This window comes from Delphinus delphis, chromosome 11 (genome assembly GCF_949987515.2).
Source record: "Delphinus delphis chromosome 11, mDelDel1.2, whole genome shotgun sequence".
NCBI classification, from domain to species: Eukaryota; Metazoa; Chordata; class Mammalia; order Artiodactyla; family Delphinidae; genus Delphinus; species Delphinus delphis.
The window spans coordinates 12,152,407-12,180,313 of NC_082693.1; the positions used below are offsets into that span (position 1 = coordinate 12,152,407).

General features: G+C 41.5%; 1 protein-coding gene across 2 annotated transcripts; it reads right to left on the reverse strand.

The window, feature by feature from the left end:
• Positions 1–17: 17 nt before the first annotated feature.
• ARHGDIB (Rho GDP dissociation inhibitor beta) lies at positions 18–18,218 on the reverse strand. 2 transcript variants are annotated; one of them, XM_060024332.1, is made up of 7 exons: positions 18,009–18,218; positions 8,990–9,170; positions 8,192–8,275; positions 6,203–6,279; positions 2,721–2,784; positions 2,000–2,102; positions 593–696 (listed from the first exon to the last, which is right to left on the reverse strand). In XM_060024332.1, exons 2-7 carry the CDS (start codon positions 9,162–9,164, stop codon positions 690–692), a joined length of 510 nt encoding a protein of 169 aa, XP_059880315.1. In that variant the 5' UTR covers positions 9,165–9,170; positions 18,009–18,218; the 3' UTR covers positions 593–689. The 2 variants fall into 2 exon arrangements, with proteins under 2 accessions (XP_059880314.1, XP_059880315.1); XM_060024331.1 differs by lacking the exon at positions 2,000–2,102 and having other exon boundaries at positions 18–696; positions 18,009–18,182.
• Positions 18,219–27,907: the final 9,689 nt, after the last annotated feature.

The window sequence follows — 27,907 nt, forward strand, 5'->3', positions numbered from 1 at the left end:
AGAAATGAGGGTCTCAATCTGATCATACAACTGTTTTATTCTTGTGCTCTTGTGCTGTTTACAGTGTCTCCCAGTGAAGAAGAACCCCAGGGAATGTGATTAGGGACCTTCAGTGAGTCAGCAGCAGCCACAGGAGAATCCAGGGGTAGGAAGGAGATACAGAGACCCAAGGCAAAAGGACTGTTAGTGCTAGTTTGCCCATTTCCTGGCCTCTAGTTGCTTGAATGGGAATAAAAGAGGGAATATTAAATGATTGTCTACTGGGATGGAGAACTGGGGAGATCTGGCTATGAGAGGGGATCAGAAGCGTGGGGGCAGGATTAAAGCCTGGGTTTTAAGCATCTTGTTCGGGGGACCACTGTGAGAGACAGTGTGGGAGAGGATGCAGCGATATGAGAAGGTGGAGGTTGCTGGAGGTGGGGCTCAGCTGTGATCAGGGAGGAGGGACGGGGCTCTTCTGGGTGGCAAAGGTAGGGAAAGGGATGGGCGGAGGCGCTCATTCTGTCCAGTCCTTCTTGATGGACAGGCTCCACTCCCAGGTAAGGTGGTCGTGCTTGTCATCATCCGTGAAGAAGGATTTGTTGTGGTAAGTGCCTCGAGCCAGCATGCCCTTGGGGGCCTCCTCAGTTGGAGTCAGAAACTCGTACTCCTCTGGCCGAGGCCCGTAGCTGCCAACCATGAATGTTGCTTTATCCACTGGGAAGAAAGAAAATTCATTAGGGTGAAAGCTTGGTAGAGGGAAAACAAACACTGCACACTGAAGAATTTGGAGCACAGCTCCCTGTGATCAAAGCCAAGAGCAATGGTTTCCAATCATGGCTAAACACCAGATTTACCTGGGGCAACTTTTTTTTTCTCCTAAAAACATTTTTTTTTTAAATTGGAGTTCTTTTGAATAATACACTATTCTTTGACCCACTCCCAAAGGTTAGTGATCTGCTGTGGGTCCCAAGCATCGGTGTCTTTAAAACACATTACAGCTGATTTTGAGATTCAGGAAGGTGGGGAATCAGCGCCCTAAATCCATGGGGATCTAGACTCTTTTTATGGAGATGTAGCAGATTATACCATAAAAAAAAATCCCAGGTGTCAAAAGGTACAAACTTCCAGTTATAAGATAAGTAAGTCCTGGGGATGGAATGCACAGCATGGTGACCATCGTTAACAGTACTCTAGTGTAGATTTGGAAGTTGCTGAGAGAGTTGGTATTAAAAGTTCTCAACACAAGAAAAAAGCATTGCAACTATGTGTGGTGATGGGTATTAACTAAACTTTTGGTAATCATTCTGCAATATATACATATATCGGATCATTATGCTATAAGCCTCAAAATGATACAATGTTATATGTCAATTTTATCTCCATAAAAAAATATCTCAAACTAGTTGAGACCTGAGTTCTGGCTTCAGCTCTGCAACTACCTAACACTTTGGAGCCTCTCTTTCTTTTCTATATAATGAACTTCAAGGGTCTTCTATATACAAACTATCATTCTATGAACAGTTGGAGGAGATAAGGTAACAGCTGGGGATCAGAATGAACAGAATTCATGGATGGAATAATTAAATGGAAAGGAAAACCCAATCATTTGGTAAAAGCAAAAAATAGTGATGAACTGGGACAGATGGTAAAAATAGCCAACCAAAGTTATTAATAGGTAACTGGATTATATATTAAGAATAGTAGGGATTAGAAAGTATAAGTAAAGGTAGGTAGGCAGGCAGGTGACATTTAGTTAGCTGTTGTTTTGAATAAGCTTGGAGGAACGGCTACAGACACCTCATCGACCTCTTGCCCGAGTGAAGTACCACAGTCTTTACGCCCAAAGGAAAATAATAAACTGAACTATTTTTTCATGAGACTAGGTATTGGAACGATCAACCGAGATCTTTCAGGTTAACAACCTTCTGTGGCATTTGAGTCACTGAGTGGTTCTCTATGTCATGCAAATTGATCAGTGCCTTCCCTAGCCCTCATGGATCCATTCGGAGGAACTGACCTACACATTATTGTTTCACACTTCCGGGGGATGCCGTTTGACACCTTCAGGTAAAAGGGAACTTTACAAGTGCTTCCATCAGCCTTCCACCGTTCACTTCTCCCTGCCCATATTAATGGAAGACAACTGAAGACAGGTTCCCACGGCATGTACCGCTTAGGTACAACTTGTCGAGAAAACTGCACGTTAAGTCATGTGGTATTATTTGTTTCAGTTACAAAGCTTTTCTCGATTCTAGAAAGAGTACTTTTTTCTATTTCTTTGTTTATGAAATTGAGCACTGTCCCTACCCCTCTGCCCCGCCACCTGCCCCCCGCATGCTGCTACCACCTCCCATCGGAGAGGTCTTTCCTATCTTCGATTTCTGTGACACCCAGGTTTTATACTTGTGAACTGATTTTTTTTTAAATTTTAAGACTACATTTATGTACTTTGATTCAAACTTATCTTGGTTACTCTTCCCCTTTATAAGTAATAAAGTTGAATTCCAGAAGCTGAATGCTGAAGGTTAGTGGCTGACCCAGTCTTAACGAAGTTTCCTGAATACAGACCTTGCCATTAATATGTAGGTCAGAAGTATATGTGTGCCTCTCATAGGGTGAGTGTCCACAGCTGTCATCGGATTCTTAAATGAGTTTAGGGCTAAAAGTTGCTAATAACCTGAAGTTTAAGTGTCGGTGAGAAGCAGAGTTTGGTACAGTGGAAAGTGTTGATACTTTACCTTTCACCCCAGTCCGGTAGGTGTGTTGAACATATTTCAGTCCTGACACAATATCCCTGTTCACCTGTAGGTGGGAAGGAGTCAAGCAATTTGGATTAGAGATGATCTTTCATGTTCCCTCATCTTTCATGCTGATCCTACCTAGCTGAGGCTTCTCTGAGGACAAAAGGACTGAAGATTTGGTTCAGAATAAGTTACTACTGTCTTTTAGCGCGGTGATGAGGCAGACATTGGAGAGAGGAGGTCACAAGACTCAACGTTACCAATCTGGTTATAACTGTCTAATACTGTGATTTTTGGTGTTGGGGATGGAATGGTTAATTACAACATTGTCTCAATATTCTTCATTGCATTTCTCCTTCCTCAATGGTTCAGAGAATGGTCTTGATCTCCCCTCCCTGATATTACTGGCCAGAAGACCATCCTCATTTTAGGTTACAAAGGTACCCATGGAAACTATTGTGTAAATATCTGAAAACTCCTAACTTCAGAAATGACCCACCTAACATATGAAAAACAAACAAAGAGAAAAGTCGTAATGGAAAATCAGGTCTAGAAGGTGACTTTGCCTGGAATGTAACTGTGATTGGAGTCTAGAGATGAGGAGATGGGTCACAGGAAAACATCCCCCTCATATGTAAATAATGGGTGAAATCCATTTGCATCTGTATTTTGGATGGCTGTCATTCTCAGACATTGTCTGAGATCTTGCCACTTTCCCAAGCCTTTCAAAGAAAATTTACTAAAACAGAATGAAAATATAGACAGCCCAAGCACTTTGTTTTTCCATGATTCATTCTACCTAGGACTGAACTGGTCTCTCTGTTAATTTTATACAGTCGTCATGTTTATACAAACAAATTACAGTGGCCGTGGCAGCATTAGCTGGACGGCTGGCTTGTTTAATTGTTCACCGATGTAAGAATTAAAGCATCTTAAAAATAGGTTCTCCTCGACAATAGGTAGGACTCCCTTTTTGTTTTGGACAGAATAGTTAAGGCAATCTGTCAGCGCTACATTTTGTTTCGTTGGCAATGAGGTAGCATAGGTTTGAAACCTGCCAGCTGAGGTTTGAAACTGTCACTCAGTAAAATCTGTAGCATGAACCTACCAAAAGCAGACAGAAAGAAAACAGCTTCATTGAAGAAACTGTGGTGAAATGAAACCCGAACTTTCTAATTCCTCTGACTTCCACATGTGACTCATAGAAATAGGAAAAATGAATGCATCTTTCTAGAAGTCTCTAAGCTGGTCTTCTGGGCCTAGTAGAAGATGTGGTCTGGTGGTTAAAAGACCAAAAAACAGGAATGGTGGCAGAGTAGTAAATAAGGGCTTCAAAATAAAGAGACTCCTGTTTTTCTACTGCTCAATAGAGTGTTCACTTAACATAAATATGGTTGAGACAGACGAAAGAAAAGTATAAATATTCCTAGTTATTCTCTTCCTCTGCCTGCACATCCCTCCCAATTGTCTTTTCCACCCCAGGAAAAGACAGTTTACTGGGAGCATGAATAAAAGTGAGAGCCGGGCTTCCCTGGTGGCGCAGTGGTTGAGAGTCCACCTGCTGATGCAGGGGACACGGGTTCGTGCCCCGGTCCGGCAAGATCCCACATGCCGTGGAGCGGCTGGGCCCGTGAGCCATGGCCGCTGAGCCTGCGCATCCGGAGCCTGTGCTCCGCAACGGGAGAGGCCACAGCAGTGAGAGGCCCGCGTATCGCAAAAAAAAAACCCCAACAAACAAACAAACAAACAAAAAAAAGTGAGAGCCATGGAAATCACATATACCACATCTCCTTGGGAGGCAGAAGGAAAAGGGGAAGAAACTAAAAGAACCATCCCAGTTTTTGGAGAGTGTTGTTAAGTTTTGAGGAAGAAAGAGAAGAACTTTGAGAGCAACTAAGAGAGTTAATGAAATTCTAGGGTGTGTTACTGGTGTTATGAATGCAAACTTTCTTGGACATTTTTCAAGAGACATCAGTAAAGATTCAAATCACTTTCCAATGACATATTTTCAGTTTGGAACTGGTGTTTCTTCCTCGATCCACGCTGGGACAGGCCACAGGGAGGTTCGACTTTATGTGGGTTACACATAGAGAGTGATCTTTCCCTGTTGGAGACAAGGCCAAATCTCTGAAGTGGATGGGACTTGAAATCTGCTTTCTGTGCCCACCTTCTCCATCGCCTTCATGTGTAATCCTGACTGCCGTGGACCCAACCCCGGCCTTGCCACCCATGGCAGAAGCCCACGCACCAGACCTTTCCTTCTCATCTTATTCACATCAACATTTTCTTTTTGAATTTTATTTATTTATTTTTATACAGCAGGTTCCTATTAGTTATCTATCTTATACATACTAATGTATATGTGTCAATCCCAACTGCTTATTAAATTGAAAAATTAAGGCAGTAGCATTAATGATTCGAAATTGGACTGATGTGAAACCCATTTGAAGAATATTTGGATACAATGCCTTACTAAACTCTCAGGTGCTTTAGTAATAAATACAGGAAACAAGTAAGTGACTATTATAGAGTGTCTATTACAGAGTAGGCATCAACAAATATTTTCAGAAGGAAATTATTCTGAGGCATATTTGTATGTGGCGCGGAATGATTGTCCATGGACCCTGAATCATATCCTGAACCTCAGAGAAAGAAGGGCTGGTGTGCAAATAGAGAGGGCGGATGGGGTCTTTGTTGGTGGAGCCCAAGCCCTGGAGGAAGTGACCAAGTGGGAGTGAGGGGCAACCAAAGCACATATAAGCCATTAAATGCAAACAGTGAATTTCTAACTCATTTGTTTTCAAAGTCAAGGTTACTTTTCTCCTTGATGTTGGTTGCTCACTGGGATACGGGCCTATTCATTCTATGTCAGTTTATCTCCTACTTAGTTTTGCTCTTACTTGTTTACCTGCTCTACAACTAAGTTGTAATTTCCAGTTATTTACCAAGCACCACACCCCCTGAATTTATATATCCTTGAGCAATTAGAGCTGAGGCTCTAGCTGTTCTATTTTCTTTTCCTGTTAATTGATTCATTCGTTTATCTATTTCTCAATAAATAGTCATGAAATATCTACCATTTAAAAAGTTTTGCTTGAAATATTGCAAAGAAGGGATAGATAGTCTCTCCCTGTCTCAAGGTGTTTAGGCTGAATAGGGGAGAAATGATACACATGGTATATAATACAAAGTAATGTGTGTCTTGTGGATGGGAGTATTAGAAGGTCCCAGGAGAGGGATCCCATTGGCTTCAGTGATCAAGGGAGAGTCCAAGGGAAAGGTCCTGGCTGGAAAAAGGCATGAAGCAAAGGTGCACCTGTAACAGGTAGAGCCCAGGATTGGGGAGAGGACAGTCCAGGGAAAAAAGAGAAATAAACAAAAAGTATGCCAATGTGATAATGCAAGAAATTTGATTTTTTCTTCCTCTGATTATAGGAAGGATTTAAACTTTATTAAAACATACAAAACCAGATACTTACTTTGAAGTTAATTTTGACTCTATATTCAACACCTTCTTTTAGCACAAAGATTTCTTTTTTGAGGGCTTCCAGATCCCCTGTAGAAGTGGATTTTGACAGAGTTAATTCTCCTCAGAAGGACATTCACAAGGAGATGAATGAAGCTGAAGCTCCAGAGCCATTTGCTGGGCTCCTCAGAGCAACATGGTTCACATGGTCCTCAAGTCAAAGAATGTCTGAGATTAGTTGCTGCACAAACACACATTTGAAATGCCTGAAATCTTGCAGCCAGATGTGAAAGAAATGTGATAGAGCTTTTCCCCAAGTTTGACTGCAACCTTAAGGGTATGTAAGATGTTATGGTTAAAGACTCTGCCCCCACCCCTCAAATAAAGAAATAGGAGAAAAATATTATATGAGTGCCAGCTATTTTTTTTTGTAGATTTGTGGTGTTTTCTAGCTTTAAAAAATGTACTCATTTGGTTCCTTTTTATCATTCTAAAAAAATTTCACTTTTGTACTTAATTTTGCTTTTGCATTTGCAATTTCATATTATTTTTCTTAAGGAAAAGGAAACATCACTTAAGTTATAAAAGCTTCAGGCTCCATAAAACTGAGATCTGCCCCTAATTAGAGAGGTGATCTTTCTCTGCTCCTCTCCCAACGTGATCCTGTATAATTTGACATTCGGGGTGACTGTGTGTGTGTGTGTGTGTGTGTGTATGTTTTGCCCAATTCTGTGCACCTGCTTCATGTACAGAGTTGGTACCAGCATCCTATGTATACAACTGGGATTCACCTCCATAGCTTTTTTGTGACAGAAAACTGAATTTGGTTTTCTTGCTGCTGGGAAAAGAGGACAGAGACCAAGTTTTCCCTGCAATATCATCAAGCCCTTCTGAACAGAGCAGGTTTCCTTAGCGCTAATTCAGACCTTATCTTGCAAAATGATGGTTGTACCTGGTAACTTTACGCAATTTCGCACAGGAAGAGGTCTGAGGTCCGATGAGAGAGAGAGAGAGAGTTTCTCTCTTGGAGAAATGCTAGAACGTGGAGGTAGCTGAATGTATGCTCTAATGATTTCGGTTGAATAGGAAGTGTGTCTTAACCTCCAGTTTCCTCTCTCTGACAAAAAGCCCATATAAGGTAAAGAGTGGATGTGTCCTGTGTGAGGGGAACCACCTTGCTGTTAAGCCTACTGTTCTAGAGTCATGCTTTATTCTGTCTCATGAGTCCAGTTTTTGAATCTAGTAATAATTTTTGGTTTTTTACTAAAGACCTGCCTTTCATGCCCCCAACCCCTAGCTCAGTGGCCCTTTCCTCATTCCTCCCATTTGCCAATTTTCCCCAAATCAGCCACCTTCCCCGACTCTCCTCATTTCCTCCCCGGCTCTCCTCATTTCCTCCAGACCTAAGTCTCAGGAAAGGACTTGACCCTTGTCACAATAAAGTGAAAGAAAATAACATGTTAATTTGTACATCTTTAGTGGGGGAAGTTGCTTCTTTAAAAGAATCAGAGCTTTAAGTTAAACAATGTGTATTTAACAGTGGAATTCCTAGCATTATTCAGGAGGTCTTAGATTTCTTCCTGTCTTCGGGTAAGTTCTGTAGCTGAGGCAAGGTCAATATTTTCTCTGATGTTTAGACTGTATAAATATTACCATTTCAGAAGCATACAGCTTGCTTCTTAACATTTCCATCAGCAGTCTTTTTACACAAATAGTAATTCTCCTGCTACCATGTGGAGATAAAAATCTGAAGTAAATATGATACAGGTAGATATATCCAGTACTTACACCTGACCCCTTTTCAATTAGAGACAGAGACTGGGCTTTTCATTAAGCACAGTAGATACTGTGAAAACTATGATTTGTGAACTGGACTCAGCATACCTTACTAGAATTCACTTTACTAGGATTTTTCTCTTTTTTTGCTGGGACAGAGGACAAAAACCCGTTTGCCCAGTGATGCCATTAGGCCCCACTAAACAGAACAGATGTGTCCACTTACCAGTGAGGTCCATGGTGATGGGTCCTGGGGCACTTTCACAAACCAGGGTAAGACGGGTGACAGTGACATTGGGGGCTGTTGGGTCTGCAGGATTCAAAAGGGAATGTAAGCACAAAGAGGAGGTATTTGCATACTCTGTGTGTGTGTTTGTGTGTGTGTGTGTGTGTGTGTGTGTGTGTGTGTGTGTGTGCATTTAAAGTAGGAGAGAGACAAGATAACAAAGAAAAGGGATATCTCCATCTGGAGGAGAAAAGAAATGGAAGTGGCTGATTCACATGCTTGGTCTTAGTGGCCTTATACATTCCAGTGATGCTATTTCTGCTTCAGGTTCTTGTAGGTCCATCTCAGTCCTCAATAGCAGACATTTCCTGAGTGGCTATGGGTACTCTGCTGGTTAGTCACGGCCCATCCATATCTTTGGGCCATGTCTTAGTTCGCCATTGCCTATGTGTATGTGGAAGAGATGGTTATTTAGGTAAGGAGTGAGAAGGAGAAAGAGAAGAAAAAGAGAGAAGGTGAGCAATCGTGGAGAGAAGACAATTCTGAGTGGTAGTCTGAAATTCCTTCTAAACCCTCCCTATGTGTTATTTTTATCTATGTCAATGTCAACTTGCACCTTATCTCCGAAGAAAACTTAATTATCTGGTCCATAACTTGATTCGGCACATAGAGATTGCACCTCACTCACTTAACCCTGGAAGCACTTGGTACACTTTCCTTTGCAACTGCTCCTGAGTAGCTGAAATGTCTGCCTTGTCAGTGCCCCTTCACCTGCCCTGCATCTCGGCACACACGCACCTGCTACCACAGGCCCGTCCCCCAGGAGCGTTTTCTTGTACTTTGCTAGACTTTCATCATCTTTGTCCATCTCCTGCAGCTCCTTCAGGGACTTCTGTGGTGGAGGCTTGTAATTGAGCTTGCCATCCAGCTCTTCATCCTCCTCCAGGTGTGGTTCTGGGGCCTTTTCAGTCATTTTGATCTAGAGAGAGAAGGAGGGAGAGAAAGAAAGAGAGAGAGAGAGGACGGTCTATTAGCCAAAAGTCAGTGGATATGAACGATGTTTGTGGGGTTGTTCTTAGCATTATTTTTGCCCTAATGAACTTGTGTAATTGTCAGTGATTTTCCAGATTTTCCCCTAATTCAGCCTCATTGTATTTCACAAAATAAGAATATAATGCATTCCAGGCTTTCCTTTCACATGCCTGAATGTTACCATACTGGGATGTGTCCCTCCTGTTCACTGAATGAAACTGACAGAAAATAAGTAACTCTTTGGGAATCCTGTAAAACAAGTGAAACAACATAGTACAGCTGTCCCGGACCATAATGAGTGGCCCTAGCTCATATACTTATAGAAATTATCACAGTCCTCCAAATCCAGCCAGCCTTGCCAGTGTCAAAGTGCTCAGTGTGTACAATCCCAGTTATGATGGTTTCAAGTATGTGCTAAAAACAGTTAGCTCTTTCCCATTCATTGAATCTTTCCCTGAACTCCTGCAAGAGCTCAAAGGTAACTCATGAGAAGTTGTAGGTCCCTGTGATACCTACCTGAGTGTCTGATTGGTTTTCACCCAACACTGCTAATAATTCCTTGAGCGCAGGTACTAAGTGTTGTGTTTCTCTTGAATCTCCCAAGACACTGAAATAGTTCAGCCATTTTATAAGCGTTCATTCATTGACTTAATAGGTTCTATATATAAAGATCTTCTGTTCTTTTGAAATGACACAAAATAGCAAAGGACTCTAAATTCCTCCAGACAAATTGTAACTGTGTCTTTAGTACTTTCTATCAATTTCCACTTCCCTTTTAGTACCTCTCTACCCTCTCGAGATCTCCCCTGACTGACCTTATGCTCTAAGACCTCACCTGGGCATACTCTGGGATCTGTCTTCTTTCATCATCATTTATATTTACTTGTTTTGTGTTAAAACATTGAGGGAAGATCTAATAAAATTATTCACACATAAGTGTTGATGAATGAATAATAAATTTTAAAATTATTCCTCTTAGGGCATGTATAGTCAGAGCTTTTCGGAGCTGAAATGAACCTTAGAGGTAATATATTCCAAACCCTAATTTAATCATTGAGAACCTTGAAACCCAGAGGTTAAAAGAATTGCCCAAGTTCACATAGCAGGGTGAGATGCCGTGTCTTAATAAAGAGGAAGAAATCTCTACTGGAAGAATTTCAGGCCCCATGGCTGGAAGCAATGGAGCTATTTGGGGGAAACAAGGGAGATATTTGGAGAAGGAGATAATGTCCTGATTTCCTTTTGCTCTGCTCTGAGGGTAACTCTCTTCCCTGTTTTGGGTAAAGGCTTTAGTGCTCGGAAGTGGCAGAACACTAAGTAAATACCTATCACATCTCATCCTGAGTGACTCTTCAAATCTCTAAAAAGTCTCCTGAGAGTGAAGCTGTGTCTGGCCAAAATCAGTTATGATTTTGAGTCTCAATGTCACTATTATTGGCAAGAGGAAGAAAAATAATTTGGAAGTGAAGCCAAACAAAAACAGTTTTAACAGAATAAAAAAAGGGAAGGAAGAGAAATCATATCTCCTGGCTCATCCATCCTCTTCCAGCAAAATAACAAGCCAAACACTGTGACTCTTGGATCAACTCTGAAAACAGTATTGCAATGCCCAGGTCCACTTCCTGTGTAGGAAGGAAGCATGTAGGCCTGTTCCTGTGGCAACTCTTGCTTCAGCTACAGAATCAGCTCCACTCAGAGTTGAGCCTCTAGAGAAGATCACAATAAACAGAGTGACTAACTCACCTCATGTTACAAAAAACGCTCAGGGAAAGTGAATGAACTGGTTGGAGAAACAATGAAGGATACAGTGGGTGGAGGTTGTAGGTTGTGGGTAGTTTAAGGACAACCATTAAGTCACACATAAAGAGCAACCCAGAGGAGACTAATCAGATGAGACAGGTTCTCCTCTGGAGCCTGACCAGATATCCAGGGTAGAGGTCACATAAGAAACCTGCAGACAGAGCATCAGGAAAGCTATCTACAGATGAAAGCATCTCAGGCCCCATAGGCAGGACTTTCTGGAATATATTGCTTGGTTCTAACAAGTCATGTGCTTGAAGTTTGACCATGAGATGATGACATCACAGAAGATCACGGTGACTTTAATAACCTAGGGAATTGTAATTCTGCACCCTCAAATCTCAACTTTGAAAGGAGAGAGAGAGAGAGAGACAGAGAGAGAGAAAGATCTGGTCTAGGACAGCATTTCCTAACTTCTCACAGTGTAATCATTGACAAGTCAATTTATCTGTCATCTAGAGCTTGATCTTTTCATTAGTGAATCTGAGACTTGTGTCACTTTTAAATTTCCTTGATTCATTACAGATACAATAATTGCTCTATAGAAATGAGCCAAAAATTTATTTAAAGGCATCGAAGATCAGAGGATTATGTGGGATTACTATATGAAATTGTAGAAGTCAAGAGGAGGAAATTCGGGACAACATGAAAATAATTTGGTCTAATTATATAGCATAAAAAAAAGAGATATGTAGTCAGATGACCCCAAACCAGTTCACTCTGGAGAGGTGATTGGAAAAAAAGATGAAAATGTCATAATATGGCAAATAAAGGACTGGAAACCACTTCTTAGGGAAAGGCCTTTTGAAAGCAAAATGAAGGTCACAAATATATGATGAGCATCTAGTATTTACAAGACACTGTACTTTAGCACATACTGATACTTGTTATTCTCCAAAGTGGAGAAGACATTGGAGGAAGAGCAATCTAGCCATACCAAAAAGCCCAGCTTGTTTGACTGACGGTTCTTAATCTTTTTGGAGATTACAAAGCTCTTTAAAAATCGGGTAAGGGTCATGGTCCTTATAAAAGGAAAAAAGGAAAAAGCCCATGAAGTTGTGCACGCAGTACAGGGGTTCATGGACTCCTGAAGTCCTTTGTAGATTCTACTGAAGTCCATGATTAAGAACATGACCTTGAAACTGTAACTTTTGGAAACAATGAAGCAGAGCGTTGAGTGTTAAAGGGGAAGCTTGCTTGTCTCTGAAGCCTGGCCAGACCAATGCCACAACTCAGCCTCAAGCCACGGATCCTGTCTGTGAACCTGAAACGTTGCCCCTCAGAAGCAGGAGAAGAGACCATGTAACATCTGGATCTGACCACAAGCCCAGCAGAAGAGCGATAGTGCACAGGGGGCGGTTTTAGGGAAGAGTTCTGGGTCAATCTATTTGATTTTGGATAATTATTCCCTCGCTGAACTAGGCCTCATCATGCATGAGTTTTCATTCTGGCTTTGCCACTAACTAGCTGTAACCCTGTGAGCAAATGTTCCAACTGCTGTGATCTTCCTTTCCTCATCTTGGGAAGTGAGGGGCTAGGGCAGACCATCTCTAGGTGCTTTCCTTTTCTAAGGCCTTTACCTGTAGTCAAGTGTCAGCTAAATTAACATTCCACTACCTTATTTCACCGGTGTATATAAGAGACTACCTACCTCTGTTTTACTATTTCAAATTTATGTGAATTCCCCAAAGATCCTACATTTTCAATTTCACAGTTCATTTCCGGGGAACTTCAGATTCTCCCAAAGCCCCAACTGGTTTATATATCTTGACAATTGTTTCCCAGACTACCTGTGTGTGTATATTGAATTACAAATACAATTTTCCTTTTTTTTTTTAATAATTTTTACTGGTTTTTTTTTTTTGGCCGCACCATGCAGCTTGAACGATCTCAGTTCCCTGACCGGGGGTTGAACCCGGACCATGGCAGTGAAAGCCTGGAATCCTAACCACTAGGCCACCAGGGAACTCCCTCATTTTTCTCTTTTCCATTTTATGGGTGCTGCTGAAGTGAAAATAGTAATTTTATGGAAATTCCAGACTTTTTTCTAATCTCATCATCTAAAGAACAGCTGGTTTTATAATTGATGATAATAATTCTAACAGTTATCACACGTAAGTGCTAAATGCTGTCATGAGGATTATCTCATTTAGTCCTCACCACAACCTTAAGGACTGCCGTTATCACCATTCCCTTCTACAGACCGGGAAACTAAAGGTGAGGTCAGTAACTTGCCCAAGAAGACTTGCTGTGTAAGTGGCAGAATGAATATCTGAGCCCGGGTGGTCTGACCTGAGGTTCTACGCTCTGACGCTCCAGCTCTCTTTATTAAGAAGTAATCATGAAACTGGAGAGCTCGTTTGATCATTGTGGGAATCTCCCTGGGGGGTGCACAGGCAGAGGTAAGTGCTGCTTTGCAAAACTCTGCAGGGCGGCTTTAGCAAGTCAGGGAAGTGTCACATAAAGAGGGTTTTCAGTGCAACTAGGCTCCACGTCCCCTTGCGCAAGTCACTGAACCTCTGCTCCAGTTTTGGCCTCTGCAAAATGAAATCATTGTGTTAAAAGATCTCTGAGACCCCTTCACAATTCAGTGACCCTAATGCTCCTTAAGTTAAAGAAGCTGTAAAACAAGAAAGGGAAAGAGGAAGTGGAGGTGAGGTTGGGGAGTACCCAGCCCATCAGCACAGAACGTTCTTGTTGGGGTCTGCTCACCTCCCTCTGCAGCTCACCCCCTGTTCCACAAAGAGCAGGGTTGTTTTGTTTGTTTGTTTCTTTGTAGGTTGTTTTTGACTTTGGTTCTTTACACAGTAGAAGTGAAATGGAGAATTATCAATGTTATATTTCATAAGGCCCCAAAGCACATATGCTTTTTTTTTTTTTAATGTGCTCACCACTCTACTTATCTATTTCCTGCTTCACAGATGCCTACACATGTGAATTTTCACAGCAAACCCACACACACCCATGTTTAGTATTCAGTGAAACAGTGCCAAGATTTAGATGGGCTGAGGCAGCAACTTAATCTTCTCAGGCTCAATTAAAACGCCAGATTAAATTAGGGTGGGTACTCATGGCGTGAGTGTAACATAGCACAAATCGGTGTTTTTGCTTACAAATTCAGTGAAATTTCCAAGACACTGAAAGTGAAAGGCACTTAAGAATTTACCAGTCTCCAGGATGGAGCACACTCTACTGGTTCATTAATGCAGTTCTAAATCATTGGAGGGCAAGAAAAGGTAAAACTCTTGAGTTTAGATGAAAACAAATCACCTGGTTAATTCATAGAAAGATGACCCTGTATGTCTCCTGGAACTTGAGCTTTGAGACCGATGGGCCAGAAATTCAAAATATGTATCCACGATTGACTTTTTATGGGACTTAAGCCAGTTATTAACCTCATTGAGCCCAAGTTTTTCCACCAGTAAAGTGGGAATAATAATCTTTCTTTACAGGGTTGAAGAGTAGGAGAAAACATGAAAAGTTCTTGGACTGTCCTGGTCAATAGTAGATGTTCAATAACACTCTATTCCCTTCCTCTCCCCCCTTCCTGGTGCCGCTGTCTGTTTTGCTACAGTTTCAGCTTCAGCAAGGTAACTGACTGTCAGACACCAATGCTTTCTTTTGGATCTGCAGTGTTGACAAGCTCATCTCCTTCCTTCTTAAAAATAGATCTTGTCTCTTTGAGGAGTACGAAAGAGACAAGAAGTTCTGGGAACCGCAAGGATTGTTTATGAACTGAGTCAGCCATAAAATGGGACTGTCACTATTATATTTCTTTAAAAAGCCATTTAATTTTAGATTCTATTTATTGCTCCCTTTCATAAGTGAAGCCAAGGGTCACTCCGTGAATGATGGGAAATGACAGGAGACACAGGCACAGCTAATGGAGAGAATTCCCTCTGGCTCTGGAGCAAAGTACAGTGGAGACTTAACTCATGCCCCGAAGTTGCCAGTTGCTTCTTAGATGCACAGGCCGGGAGTATTAGATAGAAGAGTAAAGTGGAGGGAGAGAGAGAGACAAATGTGGAAGCCGCAGAAGTAGGGGGTTTCCGTCAGAGAAGTACCTACGTGAGCTTCAGCTTTCCCTGTCATCTTCGTTTCCCAATGTCCAGGATATGCCCACTTTCCCCACATCTGGGGCTGTAGCTTTCCAGCAGGTCATGGAGAGCTGGACCCTCTCAGGGCTAGCGGAGGAGGATTTGGGTCTGCTTTGCTGTCTACGTGGTAATTTGGCTCATTTGGGGAATCCCAGTTTATCCTTCGGGACTCCAGAAGCTGTCTTGTTTCTGGCTTCCTTTCTGGTGTGTCACTATTCCCTAGTGACCGAGAGGAATTGGTGCTTCCAGGGCTTCTCAGAGCTGCTCTTTACCACCCCCCACCAAGAACATCTGAAAGTGCAGTGCTGGATAAGAGGAACCAACCCCATGCCTGAGAGGACAGTGTCTTGTTACACTGTCTTGTTACAATAAACATTAAGATCAATCAGAGGAGGGTACAGGTTCCTAGAAGCAGAATTCTTTAGCATTTCCCTTGAAAGAATTATTTCCTGAGAAATAATACATCATTCCTTCCTGGACATTCATAGTACAGTTGGTCTTCTGCTGATACTGAGGGCACGGGACTCAGAACATCCATGGATTTTAGTATCAAGGAAGAAGGGGGGTGGTCCTAGGACCAGTGCCCCGTGGACACCCAGATTCATATGCAAAAGGAGAGAGAACTCAGCGGACGCATTCATCTTTCCTGAGCCTCTACTGTGTGAAGTCACTCTACTTCCATAAACATTCATTTTAAATAATCCTCAAAGAAAACTGCATTAAGTCAGCCATTATTGGGCAAAAGACTACACTGCAATTATTCGATCCATTCACAGAGGTTTTAAATTAAGCATGAAAAGTTAGACAGAAGTAGAGACAATTTTTATAAGCACAAATGGTGAATATCAGTCCCTCTAAGAAAACCCAAGTGAATTTTTACAAGCTCTGGCTGTGGAAACCAGAGTGTGTGCAAACCAGCAGGGAGGGACTCAGTGATTCCTCCTTGAATGGATAAATGTTGACGTTTCAGGAGTAACATGAGACCCGTCTCTGGGGGTGCCAGTATGGACTCTAACCCAAGATCCTGGGTGACAGTAACACTGACCCAGGAACAAGGATGCTCAGAATGTGGGATTAAAGAATCTTTCTTCCACGGGCATTTCCTAAAATGTCCCTCTGAGGCATTGTAGCTACTGGTTCTTTTTTGCACCAGTGTGTGACCTTAGCCAAGTCATTGAACACTTCTGAGCCTTCCTGTCCTCACTGTGTCCTCTCAGAATTCATATTTATAAATTTCTCATACCAGATCTGACCCAAAGAAGGCCCTCCACGTAAGTTGTTTCTCTTTCTCTATCTGCTTAGTTTTTCCTCCCCCCAAGGCATCTCTCTTCCTGCCAGCTGAAGTTTGGAATTTATTGTGCTCCCATGAATTGGTCGGGGCGCTCATCTTTCCATCTGATCGACTCTGCTGTTCTGAGCTTCCACTGAAAACAGAACCTTGACATTGCTCCGAGGATACTTCCTGAGGGACAAACTCACGGTCTCCCAAATAAGGACCAAATTCCAGTGCCTGGAAGATGCCAGCCTTTGTTTGGCTAAAACCTGGTTATTCCGCGTGTGCTGGATCTGTGCGGTATGGATGGGGAATGAACTATTCTCTCAGAAGTCCACACATCTCAGGAAATAATAAGATGATCTTACTATGCCTGTGTCATATCTGGATTTGGGAGGGATCTTTCCTTATAAAGGTAACGAAACAAAGCAATGGCGAAGGTGAATGATGGTTGCCTATGACTGGACTCTCTGGGGCCAGCACAGACCGCTTGATTCTTCTCTTTGCTTAATCATTCCTGCACTGAGGCTCCAACATGCTAACCCTGAATTCAGTGGTTCTTGGTCTCTACATGAAGGGGTGACTATGGGACCTCCATGTAGGAGAAATCTGCATTCCCCGACCCTGAGCAGAAGAACAGCTCAGAGTTTATCAGACCCATGCCACAAGTTACCCTAGGTCCAGAGTTTAATTACAGACCACTTTCTAAAACATGCTGCCTAGGATATCTTCTAAAAAGGAAGAAAGTATTTCCGGTCACACCTAAAGCACTTCTCATGGCTGCCAGATTCAGACCCTGACATTTTGAAGGCCCACTGACTGGGGGTCCTATCTGGATTTTTCTAGAATGTATCTCTTAATAAATTGTTTGGTGTCTTCTGTGTTTGCTTTGAGTTCTCTCAGAGGTAAAGAGCTGGTCTTTGGCAACAACAGCACTTATCTTTTTGCCCATCTCACTGGCTCTTGCTAATGGTAGAAATGCTATCCCTGTAGAGTGATGAGTAAATACCCATGCTCCCCCTTGGATAATTAAATCCCACTGTACCCTAGGGGAGGCTTTCATTATGCATTTCTCTTACATCCCCAGAAAATTCTTCAGTGGAAAAGAGCTTAATATTTGACAACTTTGAACCATTTTTTTCTTTTCAACCAGTCCCTTTAAAGTCTGCCTATAAACAGGAAACCACACATCTCCACCCCAGCAGAAACCCACCATCCACCAACGCGTTTCGTATCAGTTTGGATCTACAGTCTTTTTGCTTCTGAGCTTGGCCAGATGCCGGCTCCAGCCTTGTAGGAACCTGGCCAGGCGCGCCCAGTGGGTACATTCAGAGCCTTTTTCCAGGACATCCAGAATTTATCTCCTGGGCTGCAGCACTCACCCTCCCTCACCGAGGTGCCTCCCCTGAGTCACTGCTGCCACTCCCGCTCTGCCGCTCTGACTTCCCCTTCTCTGCAGCCTCCTTAGGTACTTTCTTTTCATAAAGTTTGTTTTAAAGAGGCACAGCCCCTCTCAAAAAAATAAACCGTAGAGGACTGTAGTCTGGTGTAGAGATTCCTCCATTTGTCTGTGCTCACCTGTAGCCTCCCCTACCCTGAAGGTATTTCAACTTACATTCAAGGGTTCACGTCTCCGTCCTGGGTGCCTCTGTCTCTCAAGGCTGACTTCTGAGCACTGGCAGTTAGAACAGGAAGGAAGTTGTGAGAAAAAAAAAAAAAAAAGTTTTAAACCTACTTGAAGAGGAAACCCTGGGCTGTCTCAAATCCTGTTCCTTTGCGCTGTGTATCTCTTGATCAGCCAACTCTGAACAGCATTCCTGACGATTCATGGCACATGTGAGAGCATGGCCACCCACGTGAGCACGGATATACCTCAGTGTTCAGACAAGGGTCTGGAGCTTATAACTGTGCGCCCTATGGATAATTGTGTGGATATGTCTAAAACTCAATTTCCGTGCATACGCTTCTGAGGCAAGTAATCTAAAACCAGTAGCAGAAAATTCACATAGACCTTACTTTGTATCACTAACTTCTGTTCCTTTGGGGTCTCTGCCAGCTTCCTTATCAGCCAGATATTTTGAAAGTTAGCTGGTAGTGAATGCTGGGTGCTAAGACATTATGAATTTTAACTACATGTATTTAGCCCTAAGTCTTAACATTTGTCCTCAAGCTGAGCTTTAGAGTTTTGTCGGTCATAATTTCAAGATGTAGCGTGTATTCCAGCACAAACCGTCAAATGTTATTTATTGTAGTTTTCACTAATTTTTCTTTTAAATTAAAAGAAGCCAAAGCACTGTTTTGATTAAACCTCGGAATGCATTACAAAATAAAACTTCATTAATTCATAGTCTTCTAACTGAGAACTTGTTATAATTTAACAAGTGCTAAAACTGTCTTTGTACCTTATTTGAGGAAATGGCTTGTGAAGTAATTTAAATGGAAACAAGTTGCAGAGGCCATATTTAAATCATTTGCGGGAACAAACAGTTTTTAAAGCACCCAAGCCACATTTTCACTAGACGTTTCCATTGTTGCTGCCAATAATAAATGCTAATTTATATTAATATTTCAGTATTTACATTGTTCTAATATGTTTAGAGCTGACTAATTATGCAAACTGACATTTATTATGAGAAACTGACATTTATTTTGTAGTCATTTAAATGTAGTGCATTCTGTTCACGTCATTTAGTAAGTTGAGGTCACCAGCTGGATCTTATCCTTAGTCAATGGAACTGAAATAAGTAAGGAGGTGGTGGTCATTTGATGGGAGAAAAGAGATTAATCTAGAAAAATATGAAAAGGAAAACAGTATAGAATTAAAATTAATAAAAGTGAGGAAAACCAAATACAGATTTAGTCTATAAATTTCAAAATGCTGTAGATAGGACATAGCCTTTGAAACAAAGTATCTGACCATATTATAAATAAAAGCGAATATTAATTTACACAGAAGGTAGTAAAGTTTGTAGCTCAGAGCTCTCAAGAAGGGACATACTTCTTCTTTCAATAATATTTTTTGAGCACATAAATATATGTGCTAGGTATTGTTCTAGACACTGCATCTAGATACACTGTTTATAAATACAAGGTATCTAGATACAGCAGTAGGCAACAGACAATCTCAAAATCTGTGCTCTCTTGTGGAATTTATGTTCTAGGGGAGACAGACAATTGAAAAATAACATAGAATAACATAGGTAGAGTTACCATATGATCCAGCAATCCCACTCCTGGGCACATATCCAAAAAAAGCGAAACCTATAATTCTAAAAGATACATGCACCCCAATGTTCACAGCAGCACTATTTACAGTAGCCAAGACATGGAAGCAACCTAAATGTCCATTGACAGATGAATGGATAAAGAAGACATGGTATATATATATAGAAGGTATATATAGACATGGTATATATATATATGATGGAATATTACTCAGCCATTAAAAAGAATGAAATAATGCCATTTGCAGCAACATGAATGGACCTAGAGATTGTCATACAAAGTGAAGTAAGTCAGACAGAGAAAGACAAGTATCATATGATATCACTTACATGTGGAATCTAAAAAAAAAGATACAAATGAACTTATTTACAAAACAGAAAAAGGCTCATAGATGTAGAAAACAAACTTATAGTTACCAAAGGGGAAAGGAGGAGGGAGGGATAAATTAGGAGCTCGGGATTAACAGATACACACTACTGTACATAAAACAGATACACAACAAGGACCGACTATATAGCGCAGGGAACTATATTCAGTATCTTGTAATAACCTATACTGGAAAAGAATCAGGTGTACAGAAGGATCTGTACACCTGAAACTAACACAACATTGTAACTCAACTATACATCAATAAAACCCAACAACATAGGTAGAATAAATTATTTGGAACAAGAAGGATTTGAAAAATTGGGAGTGGTAGATTCAATGGATACCACTACCCATTTCTCATGCTCTTAGGGAAGCCATCACTATTCAAAAAGGGCATTTTTTTTTTTTCCTTCTAAACCCAATATGTCCTCACAATTTTTCTGAATGCACTGTTTTAGGCACAGACATTGGAAGGTACGGAAACCTCTAAAAGTGTCTGTAAAAGAAATATGTATGTATGCAGTGTGTGTACATTTATTGGAGGAGGAGAGAGAATTCATAGCTTTCATCAAATTTTCAAGGAGGTCCGTGACCTCAAATGAATTAAGAGTTGCTAATGTAGAATAGAGCCTCTTCTTGATGACATAATGATGGACTTTCAGTAAGTAGGGGGGCAATTGCCATATTCTTCTAAAATATCTTCCAGCATCACAGTCAGGGTTGGGATCTACCTGAAATTACCATTTCTCATTTTCTTCTGTTGCAGTTCATTTTTCACATGTATTTTTTATCTGATGAGAAAACTGAGATTAAGAGATTCCGTCAAGAAGATTAACATGGCAGACATCCCCCTTCTAGCCCATGCTGACAAAGATGTGTTGTGTACCAAGGCTCCCATCTCCATATCTGAGCTTCTGCAAGTGTACGAAAATGCCTGTCATGGTAGTAAGATGCTCTTACTCTAAGGACCTTAGGTCTGTAATGCCAAATGAAATCAATGGAACTGGGAAATTTGCACAGGAATTTCCGGAAAACAATCAAAACTTTTAAGTATTTTCCAGCTTTCCTTTGCTGCTATAAGGATACTGAAATGTAAATTCTAGGCAAATTTTCCATGGTACCTTCGCCATGAGGCTGAAAAAGTGACGGATGACTGCAGACTGTTGAAACTTCCCCCTTCTGCAGAGACATATTTCGTTTTTTTTTTTTAAATTTAAAAAGCATATATTAAGCATTCTGTTAACCGGCATTTTTAAAGTGCCTTCTAGGGACATCATACGATGCTAAATAAGGCCTTCCACAGACTTAAACTAGATGCATTTGAAATAAAATAGATGTAAAGTTCTATATCTAAATAACTAGAAAAAAGAAAAGGAAGTTCTAAAAGTTGAGAATAAAGAGAGTTGAGATTGTCTTGGAAGTTACTCCCAAGGCTGTAGCAGGCAACAGATATAGCAAACAATCAATAGTGTGATGTGTCAGATGGTGGGAGGGTGGACAATTCAACTTTGGACCCTCTCAGTAATACTGTCCTGATCACATGTATATATTGTACTATTAGAATGTGGGCTAGCCATGCTAGATGACACATGGAGTATTATGTTAATGCAGACACAGTATTTCAAGAAAAATGTTGGCTAACTACATACGTTCTAGATGAGACCAACAAGCTTGGTGGGGATGTGGAGGAGGGGTGACCAGAGGGAAAATTCTAGAAACTATCAGAATAATTACTGAAGAAACTAAGGATGTTTAAGCCAGGAGAAGAGAAGTTCACAGTGTTGGTGAAAATGCTATTGACATTGCAGAAATCACCAAAATCAACTCTAAATACATCCATCGTGACCAAAAATTGTCTGAGCTCAAAACTAGCATTATTCTCTCATCATTCGATGGAGTAAAAACTTGAATGTTTTAGTTCCCTCCCTTCTCCCCAAATTAGACCATGCACTGCTAGGTCATAGCACAAGGCCTGGGGTCTAACGGTTTCTTGCCTTCAGAGTTGCCATCAGGATCTGAGTTTGAGGACTGAACTTGTTCTTAGGGAGTCTTCTCTTTTGGCCTGGTGCTTTTATATTAAACAGAGAAGAAGAACGACAATTCAGAGGGCTAATCTCGTTTTTGTTTTGTTTTTTTAAATTTAAAAAGCAAATATTAAGCATTCTGTTAACCAGCATTTTTAAAGCACCTTCTAGGGACATCATACGATGTTAAATAAGGCCTTCCACAGACTTAAAACGAGATGCATTTGAGATACAATTTCTGCAGGGAAGAAATTTCTCTCTGCCAGTGACAAGTTCTGAGAGAGTCACAGAGTGGTAGGAGCTGTCGTTTTGGACCAGAGCTTCTACCTCTTCGGAGCAGTTCCTCAGAGCTATGTGAGAGGCTGACTCCCAGGCTACAGTCCTCAGTAAGACCCCCGGATAAAACTTAACTCACAGATTTTAGGCTGCGCAAATTTTCTTCAGTCGACAGACATCTCAAAGGAACTCTTCAACTTCAGTCCTCAAAGAGATGTGGGATTTGCATCCCACCATTGCCTCCACCCACCCGCACAGACATATTTCTTGGAGGCTACAAGTAGGGAAAATAAACTCTCAGGGAAGACTTTCTGCCGCAAGAGGTATTCATTCTGCAATGTGTCCTTGAGGCCCAAACAGCACCTGGGGTGGAGCGGAGAGCTGCAGTTCAGGCAGATATCCTGGCTCTGTGTCTTCCTGTCCTTGTATCCTTAGGACAATGGTTTCACTCCTCTGAGCCTTAGTTTTTTCTCTTCTGTAAAAGAAGGCTGATATCCAACTTCGGCATTGCTGGAAGGGTTGGAAATAATGTGTGAGAAATCATATAGCAGCATCCCTACTTCAGAGTAAGTGCTCAATAAATGGTCCAGCCTAAGAAAATCATCACCACCATCACATTCTGATCCTTATTACTGCAGAGCAAATGTTAGAATAACTAGAAAAGAGTCATTTTCATCTCAGTGCTTATAATCAGCCTGCATGCATATCCAATATTACCTCTTTCGCTGAACCTTTCCACTGCTGATGCAAAACAAGTGTGTAATTTTTCTCTGAACCCCTAGAGTGTGCACTGTTTATACAAATATAATTTAGTACCTTAGTAAACACTGCCGTGTATTATTTAGTGATTATTTTATGAATATTAGTCTCATTTCTCCACCCAAATACAAATTGCAGGAGGAAAGGTCTGTGTTTTACATAACTTGTAGTCTTTGGAATGCCCAGTGTAAGACTTGACCAAATCATGCCAGAATTGAAGTTTTTTAGTAGAAGTGTATCTATCTAAACTAGACAGAATTACCTACATTCTACCCCTGATTCCATCTCCTTCCTGTGGTGAGAATATTGCCTTGGGGAAGGATGAGTATGAGTATGGTCAATGAGACCAAGGGTCAATGAGACCAACCTTTCTTTTTCTTCCTTTCTTTCATATATATGACATTTTAACTACATTATTCAGGGTTCCATAGCCTTGGCATAAAGACTCATTTCTTAATTCCACAAACTCTTAATCTTTCCCAGTCCACAGCATGCTACGACCTGTGCACAGGTACAGAGAGAAACAAGACACAGAACTAGACCTGTGCAGCTAGTCCTTGTTGCAAGGGATGTAATGGGGGAAAACAGAAATAAACAAATGGAAAACTTTTTGTGAGCCTAGGAAAAGTAATATACATGGGGTATTATAAGAGCACTAAGTAAGGATATCAGAGAAGGCTTCTTGGAGGAAGTGACTACAATGCTCAGTCTCAAAGGATAGTAGGTGTTGGGTTGTTGACATGAGGAGGGTTGGAAGGGGAGGAGAAGGCATTTGAGGAAAGCGGAAATGAGCAAAGGAGTGGCATCCTAAAATAATGTGCAGGGGATTACAAGGAAGCAGCTCAGGGTGGCTGGACCTCAAAGTGCACATTACATAAGGCGGAGAAGCATGCCTGGAGCGGGGTAGGTGCAGGTCCAGGTCACAGTGGACCCCTTACACTATGTAAACAAGGAGCTTGGCCTTGATCCTGTCCGTGATCAGAGCCATTGAAAGTGAAGGAGGGACAGGATCGATTTTGTGTTTTCCTCTGCAGTTTACTCTGGTAGCTGTGTAGATGGATTCGATGAGAACAAAACCAGTTTGGAGACTGTTTAGGCCTGAACTAGAGACAGAGGTGATCAGATTCGAGAAAGATTTAGGTGCAATTGGCATGGCTTGGTGATTAATGAGATGTGAAGGATGAGAGTGAGAAGGGGTGAGGAATCACAGATGACTTATGGGTTTCTTGCTAGGATGAGTGGGTCCTTGGTAGGAATACCAGCTGAGATAGAGAACGCAAAGGAATGAACAGAGGTATTGGGGGAGTAATGACTTGAGTTTGGACATGTTGAGTATTGAGTTTGAAAGACACTGGGTCATTTCTAGGAAGTGATTTCAGACAGTAAGTGTGATGTATAAAACTGGATTTCAACCTTAAGTTAATGATTTGCGCTTCATCAGGCTATGGGCAGTAGTTTAAACCAGGTTACCGTAAGTGCGGTCTGAGGATCGGCAGATCAGCATCGCCCAGGAATTTGCTAGAAATGCAAATTCTTAGGCCTGATTTCAGAACTATTGTATCAGAATCTCAGGGGTTGGGGCCAGGAAGCTGTTTTAAAAAAACTCTGCAGGTAAATTTAAAGTTTGGGAAACACTGGTTTAATTATGTAAATGGATGAGATCTCCCATTGCTGAACCCACTTTTTTTTTTTTTTTTTTTTTCTGGTATGCGGGCCCCTCACTGTTATGGCCTCTCCCATTGCGGAGCACAGGCTCCGGACGCGCAGGCTCAGCGGCCACGGCTCACGGGCCCAGCCGCTCCGCGGCATGTGGAATCTTCCCGGACCGGGGCACGAACCCGTATCCCCTGCATCGGCAGGCGGACTCTCAACCACTGCGCGACTAGGGAAGCCCGAGAATATTGTATTTTTAATGAAGTTATTTTTTCAAGCTTGATAACGTCGTTCTGGAGAATCCCTTAGCGTGGTAGGTGTTAAGGGAAGGAGGGACTGGCCCTGTGCATTCCTCATCCACATTTAGAGTGTTCCTCTCTAGGGTCCCTTGTGCCTTAGTAGAGTGGGAAGCTCAGTCTAGGAGATTCAAAATGTGGAGGAGATGCGTTTTTGACGTGTGTCTTCTGACTCACTGGTATTTTAAGAAACACTAAAGAAAGATTAGAGATTAGCACTTGTGTAAGCAGCTTATAGGACAACTAAAATCTTACTTTCTAATTACTTAGTACCTGCCCTTTAACTCTTTTCCTGTATATAATTAACAAGACTTTCCCATCCATCAGAAAGGATTAAGAGCTAAGGATTATAGAGCTATGGAACAAAGATTATTTTTTAAAAAAAGTATTTTATGATATTTAGATTTAAATTTGACATATAGGAAGACTCACTCTCTGTGGTGTACAATTCTATAGGTTTGGCCACATGCATAGAGTTGTATATCCACCACTATGATCTAGATACCAAATCATTCCATAGCCCTTCAAAAATTCCTTTCATTTCCCTTTATAGTCAACTCCTCCTCTCACCCCCTGGCAGCCACCAATCTGTTCTCCAGCCCTATAGTTTTGCCTTTTTGAGAATATCATAAATAAAATCAGACAGTATAGAGTCTTTTGACTTTGGATCCTTTCACTTAGCAAAATGTGTTTAATATTCATCTATTAAATAATGTTATTACATTTATGTCACTCCATCCATCTATAAATCTTCTATTTTTCTTTCCCCCCAGCAAGGTTCCTGCTGGCTTTGTTTCTTTTGTCTGTGAAATCCAGGCACACCCAAGCTTCTTCCAGGAAATTACTTGGTTATTGATCACCTTGTTTATAGCTGCCTGACCCTATTACCCGATTGATAAGATCTGAGATAGATAACTGACCAAAAGTTCACCACACTGGGCAAGGCAATGACCAGTGAAGTGACCGGGTAGAAGAACTCTGTCCAACAGAGGCAGGGGGTGTTGATTGGCTAGTCTACTCCAATCCTCTAAGACTCAGTAGAAGTAGTGGAGGCAGAGCAGAAAGAGAAGCCACTTGGAACAGGGAAACACAATGCACCTCCTGAAGGTACCAGGTGACCAGGTCTTTAGAACTGCAGGGTCTTGAACAATGTTTCATTCTCCACATAGCCTTGCCGAAGCTCACCGTGTTCCTTGTCTTTCATACGCCTCCTTGTATCCCATACTTTTACTCTTTTCATCGTTGTTTCTTTCTAGATGTTCAACATTTTCTTCTTCTGTCATTTCCTTTCTGTTTCAAGAACTTCCTTTATTATTCTTTCAAGGTATTTTGATGACAGATTCTTTTCATCTTCCTTTGTCTGAGGATGTCTTTATTTCCCCTTCATTCCTGAAGGATCAATTCACTTGATCACAGAATTCAGAATTGACAGTTCTCTTCTTTCAGGATGTGAAAAGTGTGCCACTTCCTTCTGGCTTCCACTGTTTCTGATGAGAAGTCCTCTGTTCTTCACCAAAGAAATGGAGAATGTGGGAGGGTTTGACAGATAAGCATCAAGACATCCATGGGTCTGGTGTGTAGGAGTAGAGAAAGATGTGAAAAGTAATGGAGACAAAGGAGGGAGTGGAAAGACCCATCCAGAGACAAAACACCCTGCTGCCTCTGCAAGGTGTTTGCTGTCTTCAGAATCCTCTAATTTTGGTAAATACCAAGGGAAAGTTTACTGAAAAAACCCCTTAAGCTGGTTAGCTGCCTATGCAACCTGCTTGGGGCTGCAGGTTAAGAATCATTCCCTGCCTAGAAAGGATACATTGACATTCTTTCCCTATAATCTCATGGAGTACAATTCTCTTATAAGTAACAATTTAGAGAAGCGCACTGTAGTTCACCAGCAATGTATCAGAGTAACCAGCAACACAGGCATCTCGGTCCAGGTCTGCTTTGCTGTAGTGGAGTAGAAAGACAGCTGAATAAACAAGATATTTGCAGGGCTGGGCCTTGCTCCTGGCTCCCCTACTCACTTTATATGCAATCTTGAATAAATCATTTAATTTCTTTATGACAAATTTGTCAAAAGAGCTTAATGATGCTGGCATATGAGTCAAGATCTATTCAAAACTGTATAAAGTGATGTACAAATTCATATCAGTGGCTCAATGCAATTGGAAGATGGGTGTCAAGGGTCCCCCTGAAGGGGACTGTAGTCTGGACCTCACACCCTGAGCATTTGGTGCGAAAGATCCAGCAATCAATTCTCAAATAAATATCATCAGTTAAGAGTTCCCAGCTATCACTTGTGCTCTTTCTCTGTCACGTATCACTGAATTTTAGGTTATTCCTGATTTGTGGTTTCATATGTCTGAGAAAATGCCTATAACACCGATTAGGGAGAGATACTGGTCTTTCTCAATGGCACTGCTCCCATGATCAATGTCTCCAACGAAGCAGGGGACACTGTGAGAATTACGTGATCATCTGTGTGTGTATATGTGTGTGTGTGTGACAGAGAGAGAGAGGAGAGAGAGGGCCAGTATGCAAGGGCTTGTGTGTGTCGGGAAAAGGGAAGAATGGGAGGTAAGGACTAAAGGTAACAATGGAGAAGGAAAAAAGATTTTGAACTACAAGCTGCAAGTCTCCCCTTGGAAATCAACACTGTGTGTGTGAATTCAATACTTATTTATGGACAGGAGAGAGCCCAAGTCCGTTTGTAAGAACATCCAATTAACAGAAAAGCCTGTCCCAGTCTCACCCCACACTCTTGCAGCTTCTTTGCACCTGGGCTGATGCTCCTAAGCCTATGATGATGCGCTTAGGTAGCGTGAGGATATTACAGAGATAAATCAGGATGCAAAGGTCCCTTATTCATCTACTGTGAGGAAGGCAACTGGACAGCTCATTGGAGAAACACTCAG

Excerpts from the sequence above, each read along its gene's own strand:
- ARHGDIB (XM_060024331.1), bottom strand. The coding sequence starts at position 9,164 with ATGACTGAAAAGGCCCCAGAACCACACCTGGAGGAGGATGAAGAGCTG. Across the intron at positions 6,280-8,191 it reads CATCACCATGGACCTCACTG|GGGATCTGGAAGCCCTCAAA; the intron begins GTAAGTGGACAC and ends CCACTTCTACAG. Across the intron at positions 2,785-6,202 it reads GAGTCAAAATTAACTTCAAA|GTGAACAGGGATATTGTGTC; the intron begins GTAAGTATCTGG and ends TCCCACCTACAG.